General features: G+C 44.1%; 4 protein-coding genes across 17 annotated transcripts; 3 read left to right on the top strand and 1 right to left on the bottom strand.

The window, feature by feature from the left end:
* Positions 1–33: 33 nt before the first annotated feature.
* On the top strand, positions 34–2,722 carry LOC103969215 (eukaryotic peptide chain release factor subunit 1-3). Of its 3 annotated transcripts, none has more exons than XM_018819965.2 (2): positions 34–160; positions 1,118–2,722. In XM_018819965.2, exon 2 carries the CDS (start codon positions 1,207–1,209, stop codon positions 2,419–2,421), a length of 1,215 nt encoding a protein of 404 aa, XP_018675510.2. In that variant the 5' UTR covers positions 34–160; positions 1,118–1,206; the 3' UTR covers positions 2,422–2,722. The 3 variants fall into 3 exon arrangements, with proteins under 3 accessions (XP_018675510.2, XP_018675508.2, XP_009380965.2); XM_018819963.2 differs by having other exon boundaries at positions 35–160; positions 689–2,722; XM_009382690.3 differs by having other exon boundaries at positions 36–160; positions 714–2,722.
* An 854-nt stretch (positions 2,723–3,576) lies between these two features.
* On the bottom strand, positions 3,577–8,670 carry LOC103969214 (mitogen-activated protein kinase kinase kinase 1). The gene is made up of 8 exons (XM_009382689.3): positions 6,674–8,670; positions 6,424–6,508; positions 6,196–6,258; positions 5,759–5,916; positions 5,487–5,562; positions 5,331–5,390; positions 4,357–4,464; positions 3,577–3,892 (listed from the first exon to the last, which is right to left on the bottom strand). Exons 1-8 carry the CDS (start codon positions 7,816–7,818, stop codon positions 3,710–3,712), a joined length of 1,878 nt encoding a protein of 625 aa, XP_009380964.2. The 5' UTR covers positions 7,819–8,670; the 3' UTR covers positions 3,577–3,709.
* Positions 8,671–8,840: 170 nt separating this feature from the next.
* On the top strand, positions 8,841–13,763 carry LOC108951586 (uncharacterized membrane protein At4g09580-like). 12 transcript variants are annotated; one of them, XR_010480855.1, is made up of 4 exons: positions 8,841–9,470; positions 11,428–11,539; positions 12,285–12,390; positions 12,508–13,763. XR_010480855.1 is itself a non-coding variant. In XM_065088169.1 (3 exons), the coding sequence occupies exons 1-3, from the start codon at positions 9,193–9,195 to the stop codon at positions 12,623–12,625; spliced, it is 537 nt and encodes a 178-aa protein (XP_064944241.1). In that variant the 5' UTR covers positions 8,841–9,192; the 3' UTR covers positions 12,626–13,763. The 12 variants fall into 12 exon arrangements, 1 of the variants encoding a protein (XP_064944241.1); XR_010480856.1 differs by lacking the exon at positions 12,285–12,390 and adding an exon at positions 9,570–9,667; XR_010480853.1 differs by adding an exon at positions 9,570–9,667 and having other exon boundaries at positions 12,285–13,763.
* A 601-nt stretch (positions 13,764–14,364) lies between these two features.
* On the top strand, positions 14,365–17,134 carry LOC103969916 (uncharacterized). The gene is made up of 2 exons (XM_009383552.3): positions 14,365–15,517; positions 15,611–17,134. The coding sequence occupies exon 2, from the start codon at positions 15,660–15,662 to the stop codon at positions 16,980–16,982; it is 1,323 nt and encodes a 440-aa protein (XP_009381827.2). The 5' UTR covers positions 14,365–15,517; positions 15,611–15,659; the 3' UTR covers positions 16,983–17,134.
* The last annotated feature ends 67 nt before the right edge of the window (positions 17,135–17,201 follow it).

Raw genomic sequence — 17,201 nt, 5'->3', positions numbered from 1 at the left:
CGCCGTTCCGTTTAATAGATTTGTTGTCGGGGACAAATAAGTACTTTTAAGATCCTCTTAGGGCTACAATGGTAAGATAAGGCCTCTGCTTTCCCATTCTTGGATCCGAGAGGAAAGCTCTTCGATCGCGCTTACTCACAGCCGCAGGCGCCGCCACAGGGTGATTGCCCTCTCCTCTCTGTGTTCTTGTGACTTGAATCTTTTACCTTTCTTGGCCTTTGTTGAGAATTGTACCTATTTCTTCCTTTGTTTGTCCAATTTCACTGGTTTTGCCAGAAAATTTTGGTTTTTTTGGTCCTAATATGAGCTTTCTATATGGAAATATCATGTGTTCTCTTTAGGTTTCTTGTTTTTTTTCTACAATTTGTTGATTTGATTAAATTCTGGAATGCCATCTCCAACTCAGAAGAAGATCCAAAAGAGCAACATTTTATTACTCCTTTTCCTTCTCTTCTTTTGGTACACAATCCCTCTCTGTTTTTCGACAGCAAACAAAATTCTTTACAGAGCAAAATTGGCATGTAGAAGTAGTAAAATAATCCTGTGTGAGTACTGAAAACAGAGATCTAAACCAATTTCCATACTTTGCTGTGTGAAGTGTATTCTTTATCTTGTTTCATTTGCTTGAACATATCTTACTACTATGTTGTTGGTTTCAAAAATATGCAAATATCTATAACCTGTGCAGTTTGAAGGATTCTTCTGATCTCCAGGTCTCTGTAATCATATTCAAAATCACATCCAGGGAATGTTTCAATCAGTAACAATCAAGTAGCTCTCTTCTAAGATGTTGAGTTAGTAGCTTGGTTGTTCTACTGTTGCTTAACAACTTCATATGCATGGTTGGAATCCTATGCGGTGGAGCAGATATGCTTTGAAGTCCTAAGTTGTTCTGTCTTGGTTCGTGGTTCGTGGTTTAGGGATTAGGTTACTGATAAGATTGTTTCTAGTTAAGTTTCTTGCAAGATGATGAAACCAATCCAAGCACAGCATATGTGGCCTATCATAAATCGTGTCGCATTTTTTTCTTTTATTAAGAGAGACTCAATCAGTGTCAAACTATTTAAGAGCCTGTTATTTGCATACTTCTGCCTCTCAATCCGGTATCTCATGGCAGATGGTCATGAAACCGATAAGAACATTGAGATATGGAAGATTAAGAAATTAATCAAGGCTTTGGAATCTACAAGAGGTAATGGCACAAGCATGATCTCCCTCGTAATGCCACCGCGTGATCAGATATCTCGAGTCACCAAGATGTTGGCTGATGAATATGGAACTGCTTCAAACATCAAAAGTAGAGTCAATCCACAGTCTGTCTTGGCAGCGATTACATCTGCTCAGCAAAGGCTGAAACTATACAACAAGGTTCCTCCCAATGGACTGGTGTTATATACTGGAACCATCGTCACCGAGGATGGAAAAGAAAAGAAGGTGACTATTGATTTCGAGCCTTTCAAGCCCATCAACGTGTCGCTCTATCTTTGCGATAACAAATTCCATACCGAGGCTTTGAATGAACTTTTGGAATCAGATGACAAGTTTGGTTTTATAGTTATGGATGGAAATGGAACTCTTTTTGGCACATTGAGTGGTAATACGCGTGAGGTGCTCCACAAATTCACTGTTGATCTTCCAAAAAAGCATGGTCGTGGAGGACAATCAGCACTATGTTTTGCTCGGCTTCGTATGGAGAAGCGCCATAACTATGTGCGAAAAACAGCTGAACTTGCCACCCAGTTCTTCATAAACCCAGCTACGAGTCAGCCAAATGTGGCCGGTCTAATTTTGGCTGGTTCAGCTGATTTCAAAACAGAGTTAAGCCAGTCGGACATGTTTGACCCGCGTCTTCAAGCTAAAATACTCAATGTGGTTGATGTTTCTTATGGAGGAGAGAATGGTTTCAATCAGGCCATCGAGTTGTCAGCGGAAATTTTGTCAAATGTGAAATTCATACAGGAGAAGAAATTGATAGGGAAGTATTTTGAAGAAATAAGCCAAGACACAGGAAAGTATGTCTTTGGTGTGGATGACACATTAAAGGCTCTTGAAATGGGAGCCGTGGAGACCTTAATCGTATGGGAAAACTTGGATATCAATAGGTATGTGCTAAAAAACAGCACCAGTGGGGAGATTATAATAAAGCATTTGAACAAGGATCAAGAAGCTAATCAGAGTAACTTCCGAGATCCAGCAAACAATGCTGAACTAGAGGTCCAGGAGAAAATTTCGCTGCTGGAGTGGTTTGCCAATGAGTACAAGCGTTTCGGTTGCACATTGGAGTTTGTTACCAACAAATCTCAAGAGGGCTCACAATTCTGCAGGGGTTTCGGTGGCATCGGGGGCATCTTGCGGTATCAGCTGGACATGAGATCGCTGGATGAGCTGTCTGATGACGAAGTGTACGAAGACTCTGATTAGCATTCGGGTAACGGTTCACCGGGGCTGGGCCAGGGGAGATCTTGCAGTGTCAACATCTATACCAACAAAATCTCATGTAGGATTTCTTGTCTACCATTGAAGTCGTGCAGAGATATTACAAATGCATTGCACAAGGAGTCAGATTCAAGGGTTGGTGGTACATCTCAAGTACACAGTGGAACTCCAGGATTGGATTTTGCTGATCTCTAGCTAAAATTCATGTTGTATTGTTCATTTCAGTTTGGATATACTTATGATTTTATGTGTTTTTTTTCTTTCAAATGGAAACTGCTTCACAAGATGTTTTGGAGTCCAAGAACAATCTGGGATTAAACTCTGCTCCCCAAGATGTAGACAACTCTTATGATCTACCACATAAAGCAAGATTGTGTGGTACCACATTCCTATTCCTCCTTATATAATGAAACTCATCTACGCAAAACTCATGTGTAAAGCTCAAAATGTCCTCAACTAAGGACTGCAGCTGCCATGGTGGGTGTGTGATCCCCATTGATATAGTTAATTAGAACAAGTTTCCTAGCCTGGTTAAGGCAACCTTTGGTCCAGCCCTGAACCTTATTGGGAGCCTTCTCCAATGCCATTAGTAATAATGCTGCCTAAGGTAGTTTAGAGGTCATTTATCTTAATCCTCATCTTCTCACATATATGATGCTTCATTTGAGGGGCACAATGATTAGGAAATAAGATTTCAGACTAAGCAAGATTCATCCTAAGATTGGATAATGATGCAAACTGATTCAGGGCTGAGATACCATGCTTATAAGAAGAAGGGTTAGCCCTAAAGGCTAACAACTCATCATCTGACATAGATCAAATGAGACACATGCTATCTCTTAACATTGGCCAGCACCTTTGTTAAGATCTTATAAATCATATCGAAAAGGATGATAGTCATCAATCCTAAAATAATTAGATTTTTTAATGATAAAAAGCAAAAAGGTCTTACCTCAACTAGGAGGAAGGTGAGCTTTTAGTGGGGGAAGGATGAACAGTTTCTTATGAGTATATATTAGCAATTACCATTTGTACTATCTTGTTGTTCTAGCTATGATACTGTCATCAAACAAGTTTACGACCATTTCACACTCCGAACACTTTTGTCTGTCTTGATCTATCGATCTTTCAGCAATCAAGTCCTGCAAGCAATGCTTTGCTTCAAATCAGGCAAGCATCCACCCATTCATTCAACGAAATGAGTGCTGATGGCATCCTTGAAACGTATCTATTGCACAACTATTTCCGCAAGTCGATACTGTCAGAAGATAACTCAAGAGACTGCAGAAACTGACAGTGACAACTTCACAAATGGGTGTTCTAACAATTGGGAAGCAGACGGCCGATCACTCGGGTTACGTTTCACGCATTGGCTGATGAAATCTTGGGCGTCTCTGGATAGGTAGCTCGGAATCGGAGGCTGTTCACCGCGGCCAATCCTAAATAAAGCTTGTGTCTGCAGATTGAAAGAGATCAATAAGCCTTCTAGGAAAGATGAAACAAAAGTTCATCTTTGAAGAACAAGCCAAATGTCAAACAACATAAATGGAATGCTGCTATAATTAGAACATCGGTAAGCGCTCAGATAAATTGCCTTTTCGCAACTATTCTTCTATAATTATAACTAAAACTTAAGGCTTTGTGAACAAAAAAGATTTATTAGAAGCTTTATTTCCCATAGTTAACCATTTTTTGTTCCTTTAGACTTTACCATCATAATAGTGGTCAGGCCATCGAGACTAGCTTGATATTTAATCAAGCTTCACCGAGAAAATTAGAGAAAATAGATGCCTAGCTGCTGTTGGCTGTATGCTTGAAGGAGATAATTAGTTGTTTTGTTGTGGAATTGATAGAAAGGTTGAATCCAAAGCGCAAAACATAAACCAATAATCAACTGCTATTGAGATATGAATCACTCACCCACTCAAGATTAGGATAAGGAATCTGACGTGTCAGCATCTCCAGAACCGTGCATCCGAGGCTCCATATATCGCAAGCAGGTCCATATGTCTTTCTAGGATTTACAACCTGAATAATGATTGTGTCTCGATGAGTAAAAACTCCAACAAATCTCCTATGGTCATCTAAGATCAAAAGAGATTGAACATTTATGCATCATTATAATCATTGAAAGAGACGGCACAATCTACATAGATGGAAATAGTTCTAGTATTTTTAGCAAACTAATCAAGCAAAGTTTACCAGGAGGACAATTACAATCTTGTTTCTAGTGAGCATATAACCAGGTGATTTAAAGGCGCCACTTACTACCTCGCATACCGAAATACCGAATTATCACAAATAATCATCTGTAGCAAGTAGAGGTTCTAAATGAAGATGAATGCATAGCGTTCAGGATAGCTGTTGTTTTGAATCCCCTTTGTGAACTTTCAACTAGCTACTGCTGTGTTGCTATGTACCCGATGTACTGCTTTACCCAACAAATCTTGTGTTTCTTCTGTTTTCCTAATTTGTTTTAGGTATTGAGCAAGCCAGAAACACAATCTATTGACTTAAATCAGGCATTTCATCTCTCTCCCTCCCTCTACCCAATTGATGGCTAACATTCTTCATCTGTTAGTACACTATCAGAGGTTGTATCATCAGAGGAGGGTGTCATAGGTCACAGAAGCACGGTAAGTAAAGATCCTTTTGATGCCTTTTCATCTATTCTATTTCAATTCCGTGCATTTGGCTCCTTGCAGCTTGCCTAATTAGGTTTACTAGTGCTGTGCTGTGCCGTGCCAAGGAATCGTTACTTGCAAACTCGGGATAAACATGACATTTTATCCTTGTTTAAGTTGATATATAGAATGAGATGACACAAAACAATATAAGTTATAAGGTAATCATCAAGTGTTGTTATAGAAATTTACTAGAAGAGATGGGCTAACCTCAGGAGCCATCCAGTAAACACTTCCCTTGCATGATTTGAGCACATTGAACTTGGTTATCTGAAATCGTAAACAACACCGGTAAATATGCATGCACCAGAAAGCTTTCAAACCTTCAAACAGTTGCATGTAAAAGTTAGAGCATAATAAACCAACCTCTTTCGCCAATCCAAAATCAGCAAGCTTTACAGAGCCATTTGCATGAACCAGTATGTTAGCACATTTTATATCTCTGACAAAAGGAAATGATATCATTAGAAGCTGTATCTTAAGTTACTTATTGCTTTTAATGTGTAATTTCGTTAAACTTACGACAAAACTGATTATAATGTTTATGGATAATCTAATAATTGCAGAATGCATATGGATAGACAGTCGAATATAGAAACTTCAAGGTGAATTTTCTACAATTAAAACACTTGCATCACCTGTGCACTACATTTCGCTCATGAAGATATTTTAGACCATATAAAATTTGTCGGGTGTATGCAGAAACTTGGGTATCTTGTAGACGATACTTTTGGTATAGAGATGCAAGGGAGCCCTGTGTGATAAGTTCAAGAAAGATGAACAGCTTTGCTTCCTCCTGCAATACAATCCATACAATAAGTTAGGAATTGTTGCAGATATAGTAGGGATATAAAGAATCGATTTTTTGATTAGAAAGAAAATGGCCTCTCTCGTCTTCCAAAATAATAAAAATCATGACCCTAATCACAAGGTTTGCGGTGCATTTTCATAACAAAAACAGAAGCATTTAAATTTTGGCAAAAGCTGAAAAGAGTTACATATGAATTTTTCGCATTTGCATCTAACACGACAAGAATCCAACCTAAAACTATAATCAGATCAGAAGACAAATTACCTTGTCTGTTCCATAGTACTGGACTATGTTTTGATGTTCAAATTGGCTTAATAGCATGATCTCCTGAAAGATCAAGTGGAAAAAAAAAAAAAATTCTCAGCAAGATAATTAATGATCCAGACAGAAGAACATTCAATTGGTACTTTAGGAATCAAAAGAGAACCATCAAATGTTTACGACTGAAGTGGAAGGATAAATATGACAGCAAAGATTTTGAGATTATTCTACCTGCTCAAGTTGAAGAATGCACTGTTGAGCATTACTTCCTTGGTCAAGCAAAGATACCTCTTTAACAGCAAAAAATACACCTACACTGTAAATGTAAAGATGGAACAAGCAAATGTGATCAGCAAATAATATCGGAAGAAATCTGATGACTATTCAAGGCGATTTTGAGTATGGAGCATTAAGAATCTAAAACAAAAGCATAGTTGTCATCAATGGATTCTAAGCTTTGCAAGATTGCATCAACACTTACTCACTGATCCCTTCGTACACCATTCCATAGGAACCACTCCCTAGAAGTCGACCTCGCATCCATGACTTGATGTTCCTCTTGAACTTGCCATTTGGTGAAACTATGAGCATTGTTTCAGTACTCCAACTGGATTTATCATCATCAACATTCATGGTGGAGTAGGATGAAGTCCCGGTGAAGCCCTCGGAGGTCTCCCCCAACCTCAGCTCCACCAACTCTTCCTCTCCTTCTGCTTCTATTGTGTTGTCTTCTTCATCCGTTTCATCGTCATTGCAGGCACCAAAAGTATTATCTTTGTCCTCCGGAGCGAAAGACCTCACTATGTCCCAAGCTGAATCCATCCCGTCAATGGCTGGCAAGGACATGTATGGAGGCGGTGGGAGTGCCGGTGGTGGAGTGAGGGGCGCCAAGTTTATCTGCGGCGGTGTAAGAGTTGCCGGAGGAGCAAGAATCGATGGCCGAACACCTCGGATTCCTCCATCACCTCCCCTAGGTTCAAAAGATGGGACGGAATTCCTGACAGCTTCATCATCCGCGACCGTGATTTCCATGGAAGTATCGCAGGAATTCTTCGCAGGTTCGTTCTCCTCCACATCGTGACGTCCTGTGGGTTCTTCGATGGACGCGGAAGAGTGAAAAGTAGGCGGTGAATCCGACGCCAAGGTGGCTGATTGAGATGCAAAGGTGGGGTCTTCATGGGTTGCGCTATCGGGATGAGAGAGTGGGGATCTCCTGTGGAGGAGGTCGGAGGAGGATAGCGCCTTGCGCGCCTCCCATGCGGGCAGAGAAATGGCGAAATCCTCGGGCCCGGAGAGGCCGAGGCTACGGCAGAGGATCTCCACCTCGCCCTCGATGCCCCCAATCCGGAAGCTGGTCTGGTTGGAGTACGGAAGGTCCAGCGATCTGGTGGGACGAAGCGGGGGCGACTCGTCCGACGAGGCTGAACAGGAAGAGGAAGAGGAGGACCACGACACGCCACCGGCAGCCGCCGCCTCCACCCCGTAATCGAAGTTTTTGGCGGCGTTGCGCCTGTCTAGCCGGGGCGGCCGTCTCATCTCCTGCTGCTCGTGCTGCAGCCGCTGTTTGGAGTCCATCGCCCCGCGCCCCAATCGGAAGGCGCCTCTTTTATGGCTCCAGAACAGCATGGTTGCAGGACGGAACAAATCCCATCACAAAGAAGAAACGGGAAGAAGATGTTCTAAAGGTGATCGGAGCTCATGGTGTCAGAAGATCCAATCTTTGCAGCAGAGGAAGCACGGAAAAGCGGAAAGGGAGCGGAAAAAGGAGAAGAAAGAAGGGGAAAGAAGGGGAATTCTGGTCAAAGGACGGATCTGGTGGAGCTCAAAGGGCCGAGCTTTGGAAACTTCAAAGGTACGAGTTTTACGAGTAATAAACCACGCGACGGAAAGGGACGAGAAGAGGCTCTATGCTCCACCGCTGACCCGAAGGAGGCGTTTGAAGCCAGAATTGAATACATGGCTGGCATAGGGAGCTCGCCAATAGAGATGTTTGGCGTCAGCCAGGGAGAGAGATTGGAAAGTGACACCGGGATTTCAGGAACAACGCACCAAACTTCGACGCCAGAGTACAACCTCCCTGTTCTTGGTCGTCTTCTTTCTCAAAGGGATCAAACTGTCCTCCACTTAGCAGACAATGAACCCAAGTCCAAGTTTCCAGCTCTTCTTCATTCAGTGGGGCAAGGAATTTGTTGACTTTCTGACATTGGCTGTGAATCAGATCAACCATCATGATCCTTATCAGTTCCAGCGGCTACGTTCTGACGGATCTCCGAAGTCCACCCGTGAAATTTATCGGACTGGACATCCAAAACACTGTCGAGAAGTCAATTCCCAGTCGGTGACTCAGGGCATGTTCTTAATCTGCATCCTCTCAAACGGAAGAAGGGCTCAAAAACACGCTTAAAGATACACCTCGACGATGACGTTGACTCAGAGCCCAAAATCCAATGCGACGAGAGATTGGCGTACCGGATGCAAAACCTGATACAGCGAAGCTAATCGGGTTTGACTTCCGTGGATTTTGCAGCCAAAGACGTTTCTTGAGATGTCGGCGCAAGGTTGACGTTTTAGAACCGTCAACGCCACCGTAGCGAGCGCCGATTGGTTGTCCCTGTTCCGGTGGACTGCAGAAGAATCCAGATGCTCAGATTCGTGATCATTGCAAGCAGACAACTAGTCAACGTAAAGATCTAAATCGTGACGAATGATAATGGCCGGCAGGCATCCGTAAAGACGAGTAAACTCATCTCGCGCGGTTGGTCATCACGCGGCGCATAGTCGATACGCGTGGATCAAGTTACAACACGAATCTTAAAACATGATAGTCCACGCCCCTCTCGGTACCACCCGGCCGATGCCACGCGATCCAACGTCGCTCGATTCATTTCCTCCTCGACTCTTCCCAATCTAATCTTTTTATTTTACGATTGTTCATTTACCAAGAACCCTAATTATTCCTCGATCCCATTGTGGGAATTCACCCCTTCTCGTTCAACTCCTATGATGCGATCTCTTCTCGCAGCATTGCGTCGGTCGGTTCCCACTCTCGTCTCCATGGCGCCGCTCAGGAACGCGACCGGCCCGAGCGACGAGGAGATCGCCGTCGCCGTCGCCGTCGACAGAGATGACTCGCCCACGGCCAAGAAGCCACTTAGGGCTGAGTCGAGGATTCCCCTGTTCGTGATCTTCTCGGTCGGCCTGCTGTGCATCTTCCTCACCATGCCCGAGGCCGAGCACGATACGATCCTAAGGCTAACGCGGCACCTCTCCGTCCTCAAGTGAGCTCCTCTCTCTCTCTCTCTCTCTCTCTCTCTCTCTCTCTCTCTAAACGTATCTTTACTCTCCTGATGCTGCGTTGAATTGCCTGAAATCGATAGCCCGAAGCAAAAAGGACCTTCATTTATGATTTTTCCTGCTGGACACGTATGTTCAATTGTAATTATATCAAATGCACTCCGGAAGGCCTTCTATTGATGTAAGTAGGTAATAACTTCGTAGCAATCTTTTCCTATGTATATCTCCGTCATCTTCATAACAATTCACAGTGCATATCAACTGTATGATATAAGTTCTTGAAAGTAGTGTTTAGAAATTTTGGATTATGTAAAATATGGTTGACGGTACTTCAATTTGATCGTTCTTGGTTAGGAATACTGCCTTTTTCCTTGTGAAAAGTTAAACCGCAAAATATATACAAGATGCTTCACATCTGGAACCTTGCAGTTAGTGGAATATGTGCTCATAGAGTAGTTTGCATCTTCTTTCATTTTCTTTTATCCTCCTTGCTGTCCCCATCTCTATCATCTTACTGTAATTATGAATGAGATGTATCTGCTCGTTAGACAGATATCCGCCTGTTAGACATTTAATGAACTTTATGAATATAGATACCAATCAACACCTAAGATGATGACTTGAGAAGTATAGCTTTTTGGTTCACATTGGCTGCTTGTTAACCTGTCAAGTGTTCATAACACTATAAGACAAGTACTTAACATAAAATGTGACCCTGTTTCTCTTTTTGTCTACTTGCCGATTCATTCTTAGATACACCACTGCTGATTCATATGCTCAGGAATGCTACCGATTTGAATATTCTTGTATGGATAGTGATGGGGCCTTCAAAAACGTGTAAGCAGCCTTGATTGAGTGCATGATATGAGTATAGCAATGATACATTTGACTATGGCTTTCCATGATGAGGGACCTCCAATTCGAAAGGCTGCAACTAAATTAATGCCGAGCATCATATACCTTTATTTGACGTCATTCAAATTCATTGTAGCTAGAAAAATTAGAGCATTGATCAAGTGATTTGTTAAGAGGATATTTTGATAATGTTGCATAGGGCCATAGGCTTTGTTTTCACATGACACTTATTTCTGCTGTCTTCTAACCAATGTAAGATTGTTATTTTAGGGGTCTGGTTGAGAAGCATGGTTGGCCCATTTAACCTAGTATGAAGAAGTTCTTTTTTATATACTTAATTGGATAAACATTCTGGGGCCAGAGAAAGTTCCATGAGATGTTCATATGGTGCCTTGGCATGATAAGGATGTTGTTTTGTTCATTTTCTTGTGCAAGCTTAATCCTTTAGTCTGAAAAATCAGGATTTTTTTATTGCTTGCATAATTTTGCTTTATAAGATTTTTTGGATTGCATATTTATCTTCAAGGGACTGAAAGATGTGTTCTTATATTAATATGCTTGGTGGTTTATTTTCTGAAGCACCCCAGAATGCCCATGCACTATCTTTTTCTTTTCCAAATGTTATACCATTGTTTAAATCCATTCTGTTTGATGAACTTATAGTGCAATCATATAAATGATTGTGGGACACCTCTGTTGTATATAATTGTGTCATTACTAATACCCTGTTGGACAACCCTTTTTGGTTTTTTTTTTTTTATACCAAACTTTTTAGTGTCAACATCCTATTCAAATTATGGAGTAATGTTTTTTGCTTATAATTTTCTGTTTTATGTGGTTGTGCTTCTTTAGATTCACTAATGAATCATGACCAATATTTTCTTCTATATTTGTAGTATCTCCGCACACTTGAATTTGGTTTTCTACCAACCATAGCCATAAAGAAGTTACGATTGTAGTATTACCTCTCAAAAAGAATTTTTTAATGCTTATCTTCTTGTATTGTTTTCTTTTTTCTTGTTGGCATTCTCTTTTGCACAAGTGACATTTATTTTAGGTTATTTTTCAATCTACATCTTTTTGCAGATGTTCATGATACCTGGTACCGCATTCTTGTTATTACTGGCTGGATCTCTTTCGGGGTCATAAAATGTGTTATTCTGATAGTTCTCTGTGCAACTTATGGTGCTTCATCCTGGTACTTCTTTGTGCATATACTTGTTTCTGTATGTATGAAACGGAAGTAACATAATTTAGCTTGAATTTCTTATTAGCATGATTGCGAAATCTTCATTATCAAAATTTTTCCCTTGTCATTTTTCCACAAATGTACAAACTGCATTTAAGATGAGAAAATTTGCAGTATCCACTAAAATCCTTGCAAGTCCATATGCCTTTTCTGGATAATCTTGTTGCACCTGACTATTTAATTGAACAAGGCTCTGGTGAATTATTGAATAATATCTTATTCTTTATTTGACTTTTCTGGCTTGTTTCTCATTTTCTTTAGATCAATTTGACTTGATGGTTAGACAACCTTACATGCTCTTGACAATAAGATGTTTCTATACTCACTCATGTACCTTCAGGGGGTCCTTGCTCGTTAGGGATCTATATGATTTCGAGACATTGGTAATTCTATTCCTTATCGGATTTGTTTCCATATTTCTCGCAATTTTGAATCCCAATTTGCTTGGATATTTTGATTCTGTTCTTGGCTCTATTACTTCAATACAAGTTTCGTTTTACTGCAAAAGAAAAAAGAGTTGTATCGATCTTTTTCTCTTCCGAGAAACATATTGCTCACCCTCACAGGAACACCAGGAAAAGGGCGAAACATAGAATGCTGTTTCATAAACATATCCTTTATTAGGAGGTAGATTGTAGAATCACAATGCAATATTTGGTTGGTAAATCAACAATTGAATTTTTCGTTGTCGTAGATATTGTGGCTTGGGCTGGTGATTGGTTCATGTGCTACCGGTGCTGAGTGTTAATGACAGTGATAGTTAGATGGGAACCACTGACAACAATGGACGATGTGACCAGGTTGTAGACTCCCTCTGGAGTTCGCGATGTGGTTCGATTATATTTAATGGTTGTATATGGTCATGGACTTCCCATATCGTAGAGAGATGATGTCTTTTCTTTCTTTGATTGTTACAGCACATTACGGGTTGCAGCGGACCTGAGTCTAACGTCCGAACTTGTGGCAAATTTGGGAGCGGAGAACATGGTGGTTCGGTGGGATGCTCTACAAAAAGTGTTGGGACGCATGCGATAAAATTAGTAGAGCAATTAAATATTATGTTGTATGAGAGTTATTTCACAGGATAATTACGTGGAATCGTCGGTTCATTACTCGATCGTATGATTAGATGCTCGAGGTGGTGTCGAATCTGCCATGGCACTGTGATCGATGTGTCAGATCGATAAAATATGTGATAGATGATGATGGTATCAGATTGCAAAGCATGCTGCTATAACTCATCGTCCTAAATCTGGGCTCATCAAGTTTGACATCGTTCATGGACCGCTTCCGCTTCCAGCGTAGGCAACCCTCCATGGAGATCTATCAGGAGAAGGAAAACTTGTGTACAGACCTCCACTGAACTCGAGTCTGTCCGAATGTTACTTTTGCTTTACATCATCAAATCAAAGATGCGAGCTTGTGGGCTCAAACACACTCACTATATGCCGGTTTTGGTTAACTCATAGACAGGAGTCCGGTGTGCACTGCTCTCTGCCACCGTCATCTCCAATCCAAGTGCCCGACAACGTCGACCCAACTTGCCATTCTTTTGCGCCACTTACCCTCGTCAGCCAAACCAGCAACCGGCGCAGGTGGTGGGCCGCTGCGCAATTATGACTCCCGGAGAACAGGGAATAGCCTTCTTCCTCTTCCTCTTCCTCCGGTGAGTTCAACAAGGGTGATGGTCCCTGGGGGACGGGGGAAGGAGGCAGGACAGGAGATCTCCGCTGGATCTCAAGTCCTTGTCCGGGTCTTTTTAAGGTGGACGGACGCTTTGCTGGATTGCGTGCCGGGCGCGAAGGGGAAGGGGAAGCGGGGTGGCGGACGCAGAGGCCGAGGCAATAACTTGGTGGCGAAAGCTTTCTTAGATGCCTCCCATTGAGCTAATAATGGTTTGTGGTGTCTTGCGTTCCGTGGCGAGTGGGTGAGTGGGTTGGGCGGTGGAGATGACCTCATCCGAGCTTTCCAACGGAGCGGTCAACCTCCCGGAAGGACCCAATCAATATATATATATAATACAAGTATTATTGCGTTGCAAGTAGCCTTTTTTTCTTTTCGGGCAAAAGTGCCGTGGGATGCTCGTCTGTCCAGGGTGTGAGGTTTTGGATGGATGGGTTGGAGAGCATGTACTTACTTCTCAGGAACCACTGGCCCTTCACCAATCTGTTCATGCAATCATGCACGTCATTTTTATGATCTGTGAAGCACAGTAGTAAAGACCGAAGAATAGTGGATATGGATTCAGCAGTGAGTTAAAACTTGTGCTGTGTTGGAATCACCCTCAGCAACCCTAGATTTCTTCTGGACTAACTCATTTTGACCAAGTCAGATCAAACCCAATTAAAGATGGTCGTGGCAGGAGCTTCTGCAAATCCCAATGCACAAGGAGATATTTTATGATTGGATGGGGGAAAAAAAAAAAAAAAGGCCCTATCCAAGTCTGGCCGATAGATTGCATGTCAGTGTCGCAGTCGACGTGTCGACGGTCCGGCCAGGCCATTAGCTCTCGTGTTCCGGTCCACGTACGGAGATGAGAGAATTATTGAGGAGGAGGAGGAGGAGGAAGAAGTGGAGGCATGCGGTCGCCATGGATTGATCGCCGCAGTACAGCGCTGCGCCACCACAAGTGCCTCAGGTACGCGGCAGCGTATCGTCTGCGCCACAAGCGCTGCATCTCCAGGTTTAGTGGGGGGGGGGGGGGGGGTGTGTCTTCTGCTTCCTCCTGTGACGTGCTGAAGGAAACGGAGGGGGAGGACAGCGGCGAAACGAGGAAGGAGGTGTGACATGAGATCTGGTGGAGATTGTCGTCGGACCCGCGGGATACGGGTCGTACCACAAGCACTCCATTGGGTCGGAGGCCGGGCATCGGGACCCGCTTGTCCGGGGGTTGCCGGCCCGCATCCATCTCCATCGCTCCAATCATTCCACGACAACGCATGGTTGGGCATCACTTCTTGGATTCAGCCTCGTCCTTTTAAGGCAGATCTACTCCTGCAATCTGCTCGTCTTCTTTGGCCTGTGTCATCCAACTCCAAATCGCAGCCACATCGATGGAGTGAGAGTTCTCACAGAATGGATCGCTTGGGTTAGCGGTCCACAGAAAGAGAAGGGAAGCCGAGTAGGATGGGATGCATCGGAGGTCTGCGACTGGTCCACGGTGGCCATAAAGTTGCTCACGAGGGACTGTGCCACCCGACCTTGCACATTGCGGAAGATTGCTATCTTTTGTAATAGGAAACGCATGGAAATAAAAGACGAGCAGAGATCAGAGAGCAGAGAGCAGAGAGCAGAGTGCAGGAAAAGGATCACAGTCAGTAGAGATGGGGTGGATGGCACTCGACCACGTACTACACATTCTCGAGTATCTGCCCATTTATTTCATGAAGCATGAAGCAGCATAACTTTGACAAATGTAGTATAATGGGAGTCAGGGTTTGACATTGAACAATGGACATCCATTGCCAAGTGTTGAAGTCCCCTTGAAAAGATCTCTCTGTGTATTAGCTCCTTCTTCCATTTGTTTTCCTCCATGGTGTTTGAAATATGCAGAGAGCCCATTGACGAGTGATGTGAAAGAAAAGGTGGGAAAATCTACAACATATAAAGCCGGAAAAGGAGGGTTTGATTGTGTCGAGAGAGAGAGAGAGAGAATGGTGGTGGTGGAGGGCCCTGGTGGTCGGCTAATTGTTCCATAGAGAGAGAGAGAGAGTTCTTGTGCTACAAATACCACCACTCTCCTCCCTTGTTTCGCATCAGCTTGGCCTCAGACGACACATCACACGCTCTCTCTGAGAGAAGGGTGGTGGACGAGAGGAAGAGAGGGATCACAGAGCGTGACACCTCTCTGACTGTTTCCATCTCCTTCAACATCAACCAAGTGCTTAGCTTCCTTTCAACTGTGGGCAGTATTCATACTTGTTTGAGGTGATTACAGTCTCATAAACTCATCTCTGCTTAGCAAGACACTGTCCTTCTCCCGTCCTCTGAATTCTTATTACTTTGCTTTGTTCTCTTTAGAGTGTACTCTGTATACGAACCATCAAGTTGCGAACTTTGCGGCCGGAGGATGTCGGTGGCTCTGCTGCAAACACCCTTACACCACCTGGAGTACGGCTGGCCGCGGCTGGAAGATAAGTACGAGACTAGGTATGATCATGTGGTGGGTATTGAAGACGAGGAGGAGCGGCCTGGCCAATTCGACATGTGGAGCGCCATGCAGGCGCCGAAGGCCGCCACTCCGGTGGTCGCCGATACGCCGGCTCCTTATGTTCATCCGCTGGCGAGGCGGTCCGCGAGCTCGCTGAGCCAGAAGAGCCTCCAGATATGCACGGAGAGCCTGGGGTCGGAGACTGGCTCCGATGAGTTCTCCTCGTTTAACGACGGCATCGATTTTGGGTATCTTCCAACGGTTGAGGCGGAGAAAGAAGGTGAAAGGCATGACATGCACGAGAAGGTTGCCGTGGTTGAAGAAGCAGGGGTGTGGTCTGAGAATGGACCAGAGGAGCGCGAAGTGCCGCAGCGCCGCAGAGGGGATGAGCTCACGTCGGTCAACTACAATTACTCCATTAGCAGGAGGTCGCCGCCGAGGTCGTTCCCTCCGCCGCTGCCATCCATCTCCCGCCGTGATGGGCCCTGCCTCCAGATGAGGACCCATCGCCGCGATGGCCGCCTCGTCGTGGAGGCTGTGCATGTGCCTCCGCGGAACTACCTCCACGCGCAGCGCCAGGGGGGGCGCCTCCTCCTCTCCTTCATCGACGCCTCCTCCGACACCATTGAAATCGAACAACCACAGGAACAGCAGCAACCCATGGATCAAGCACCGAAGGAAATCGAAGAAATTGAAAATGTGGAAGAGGAAGAGGAAGTGGAAGAGAAGAACTGTTACGAGGAAGAGGACGAGGAGGAGGAGGTGGAACTAGTTGCCAGGGGAACCGTCGTCGAGGTGACAGTGAGCACGCAACCCGAGCTACAGAGTAGCGGCGCCACGAAGGTCCTCTGGTCTTCGCTCGTGATCAACAAGTTCGTCGGCGGCACGCTGCTCAGCAGCAATGCTAAGCGCGAGCAGCCACCGGAGGACCACGCCAGCAAAACCAATCTCAAAAGCAACAGCCAACTGCAATCCATCACAGCAGCTCCGGTCACGCAACGACCGCCGCCGACAACAGCCACAGCAGCAGCTGCAGCGGTGGTAGCCACCAACCTCAGCTTCTCCGACGAAGCATACAATGAGGACAGCTTGGAAGGAGCCCATGACGGCTGCCACCTGCCCCTCGACGACAAGCTTCTGTTCACCTCCAAGCGGAGGAACCGGGAGGAGCGGAGGTGCAGCCAGCTGCGGAAGAAGTCATTGTTCATCTGGAAGCCCGATTGCATTGCCACTTCCTCCTGAGCTGCAGCCTCCCATGAATCCATTCCAACCATCCTCCTCATGATCTATCTATCTATCTATCTATCTATCTATCTATCTATCTACCTACCGATTTGACCTGATATTATCATCATCATCATCATTAACAGAGCAATTTGTCGTCCGATTAATAAGTTAGAGCGTGTCTCGAGTCTCTCTCCGTTTGGCTTTCTGTCAGCAGTGGCTCGCTCTGCCGGTCTT

The sequence above is a fragment of the Musa acuminata genome, chromosome BXJ1-10, assembly GCF_036884655.1.
Source record: "Musa acuminata AAA Group cultivar baxijiao chromosome BXJ1-10, Cavendish_Baxijiao_AAA, whole genome shotgun sequence".
NCBI lineage: Eukaryota > Viridiplantae > Streptophyta > Magnoliopsida > Zingiberales > Musaceae > Musa > Musa acuminata.
This window is presented reverse-complemented; position numbering and strand designations above follow the sequence as displayed.

Bases quoted from the DNA above. Each gene is read 5' to 3' on its own strand.
- LOC103969214 (XM_009382689.3), bottom strand. From the start codon at position 7,818: ATGCTGTTCTGGAGCCATAAAAGAGGCGCCTTCCGATTGGGGCGCGGG. The intron at 6,259-6,423 runs GTAGAATAATCT...TTGATCTTTCAG, and splicing joins GCATTCTTCAACTTGAGCAG to GAGATCATGCTATTAAGCCA. The intron at 3,893-4,356 runs GTGAGTGATTCA...TTCAATCTGCAG, and splicing joins CTTATCCTAATCTTGAGTGG to ACACAAGCTTTATTTAGGAT.
- LOC108951586 (XM_065088169.1), top strand. From the start codon at position 9,193: ATGATGCGATCTCTTCTCGCAGCATTGCGTCGGTCGGTTCCCACTCTC. The intron at 9,471-11,398 runs GTGAGCTCCTCT...CATTTATTTTAG, and splicing joins CGGCACCTCTCCGTCCTCAA to GTTATTTTTCAATCTACATC. The intron at 11,540-12,507 runs GTACTTCTTTGT...TGATTGTTACAG, and splicing joins ACTTATGGTGCTTCATCCTG to CACATTACGGGTTGCAGCGG.
- LOC103969215 (XM_018819963.2), top strand. From the start codon at position 967: ATGATGAAACCAATCCAAGCACAGCATATGTGGCCTATCATAAATCGT.
- LOC103969916 (XM_009383552.3), top strand. From the start codon at position 15,660: ATGTCGGTGGCTCTGCTGCAAACACCCTTACACCACCTGGAGTACGGC.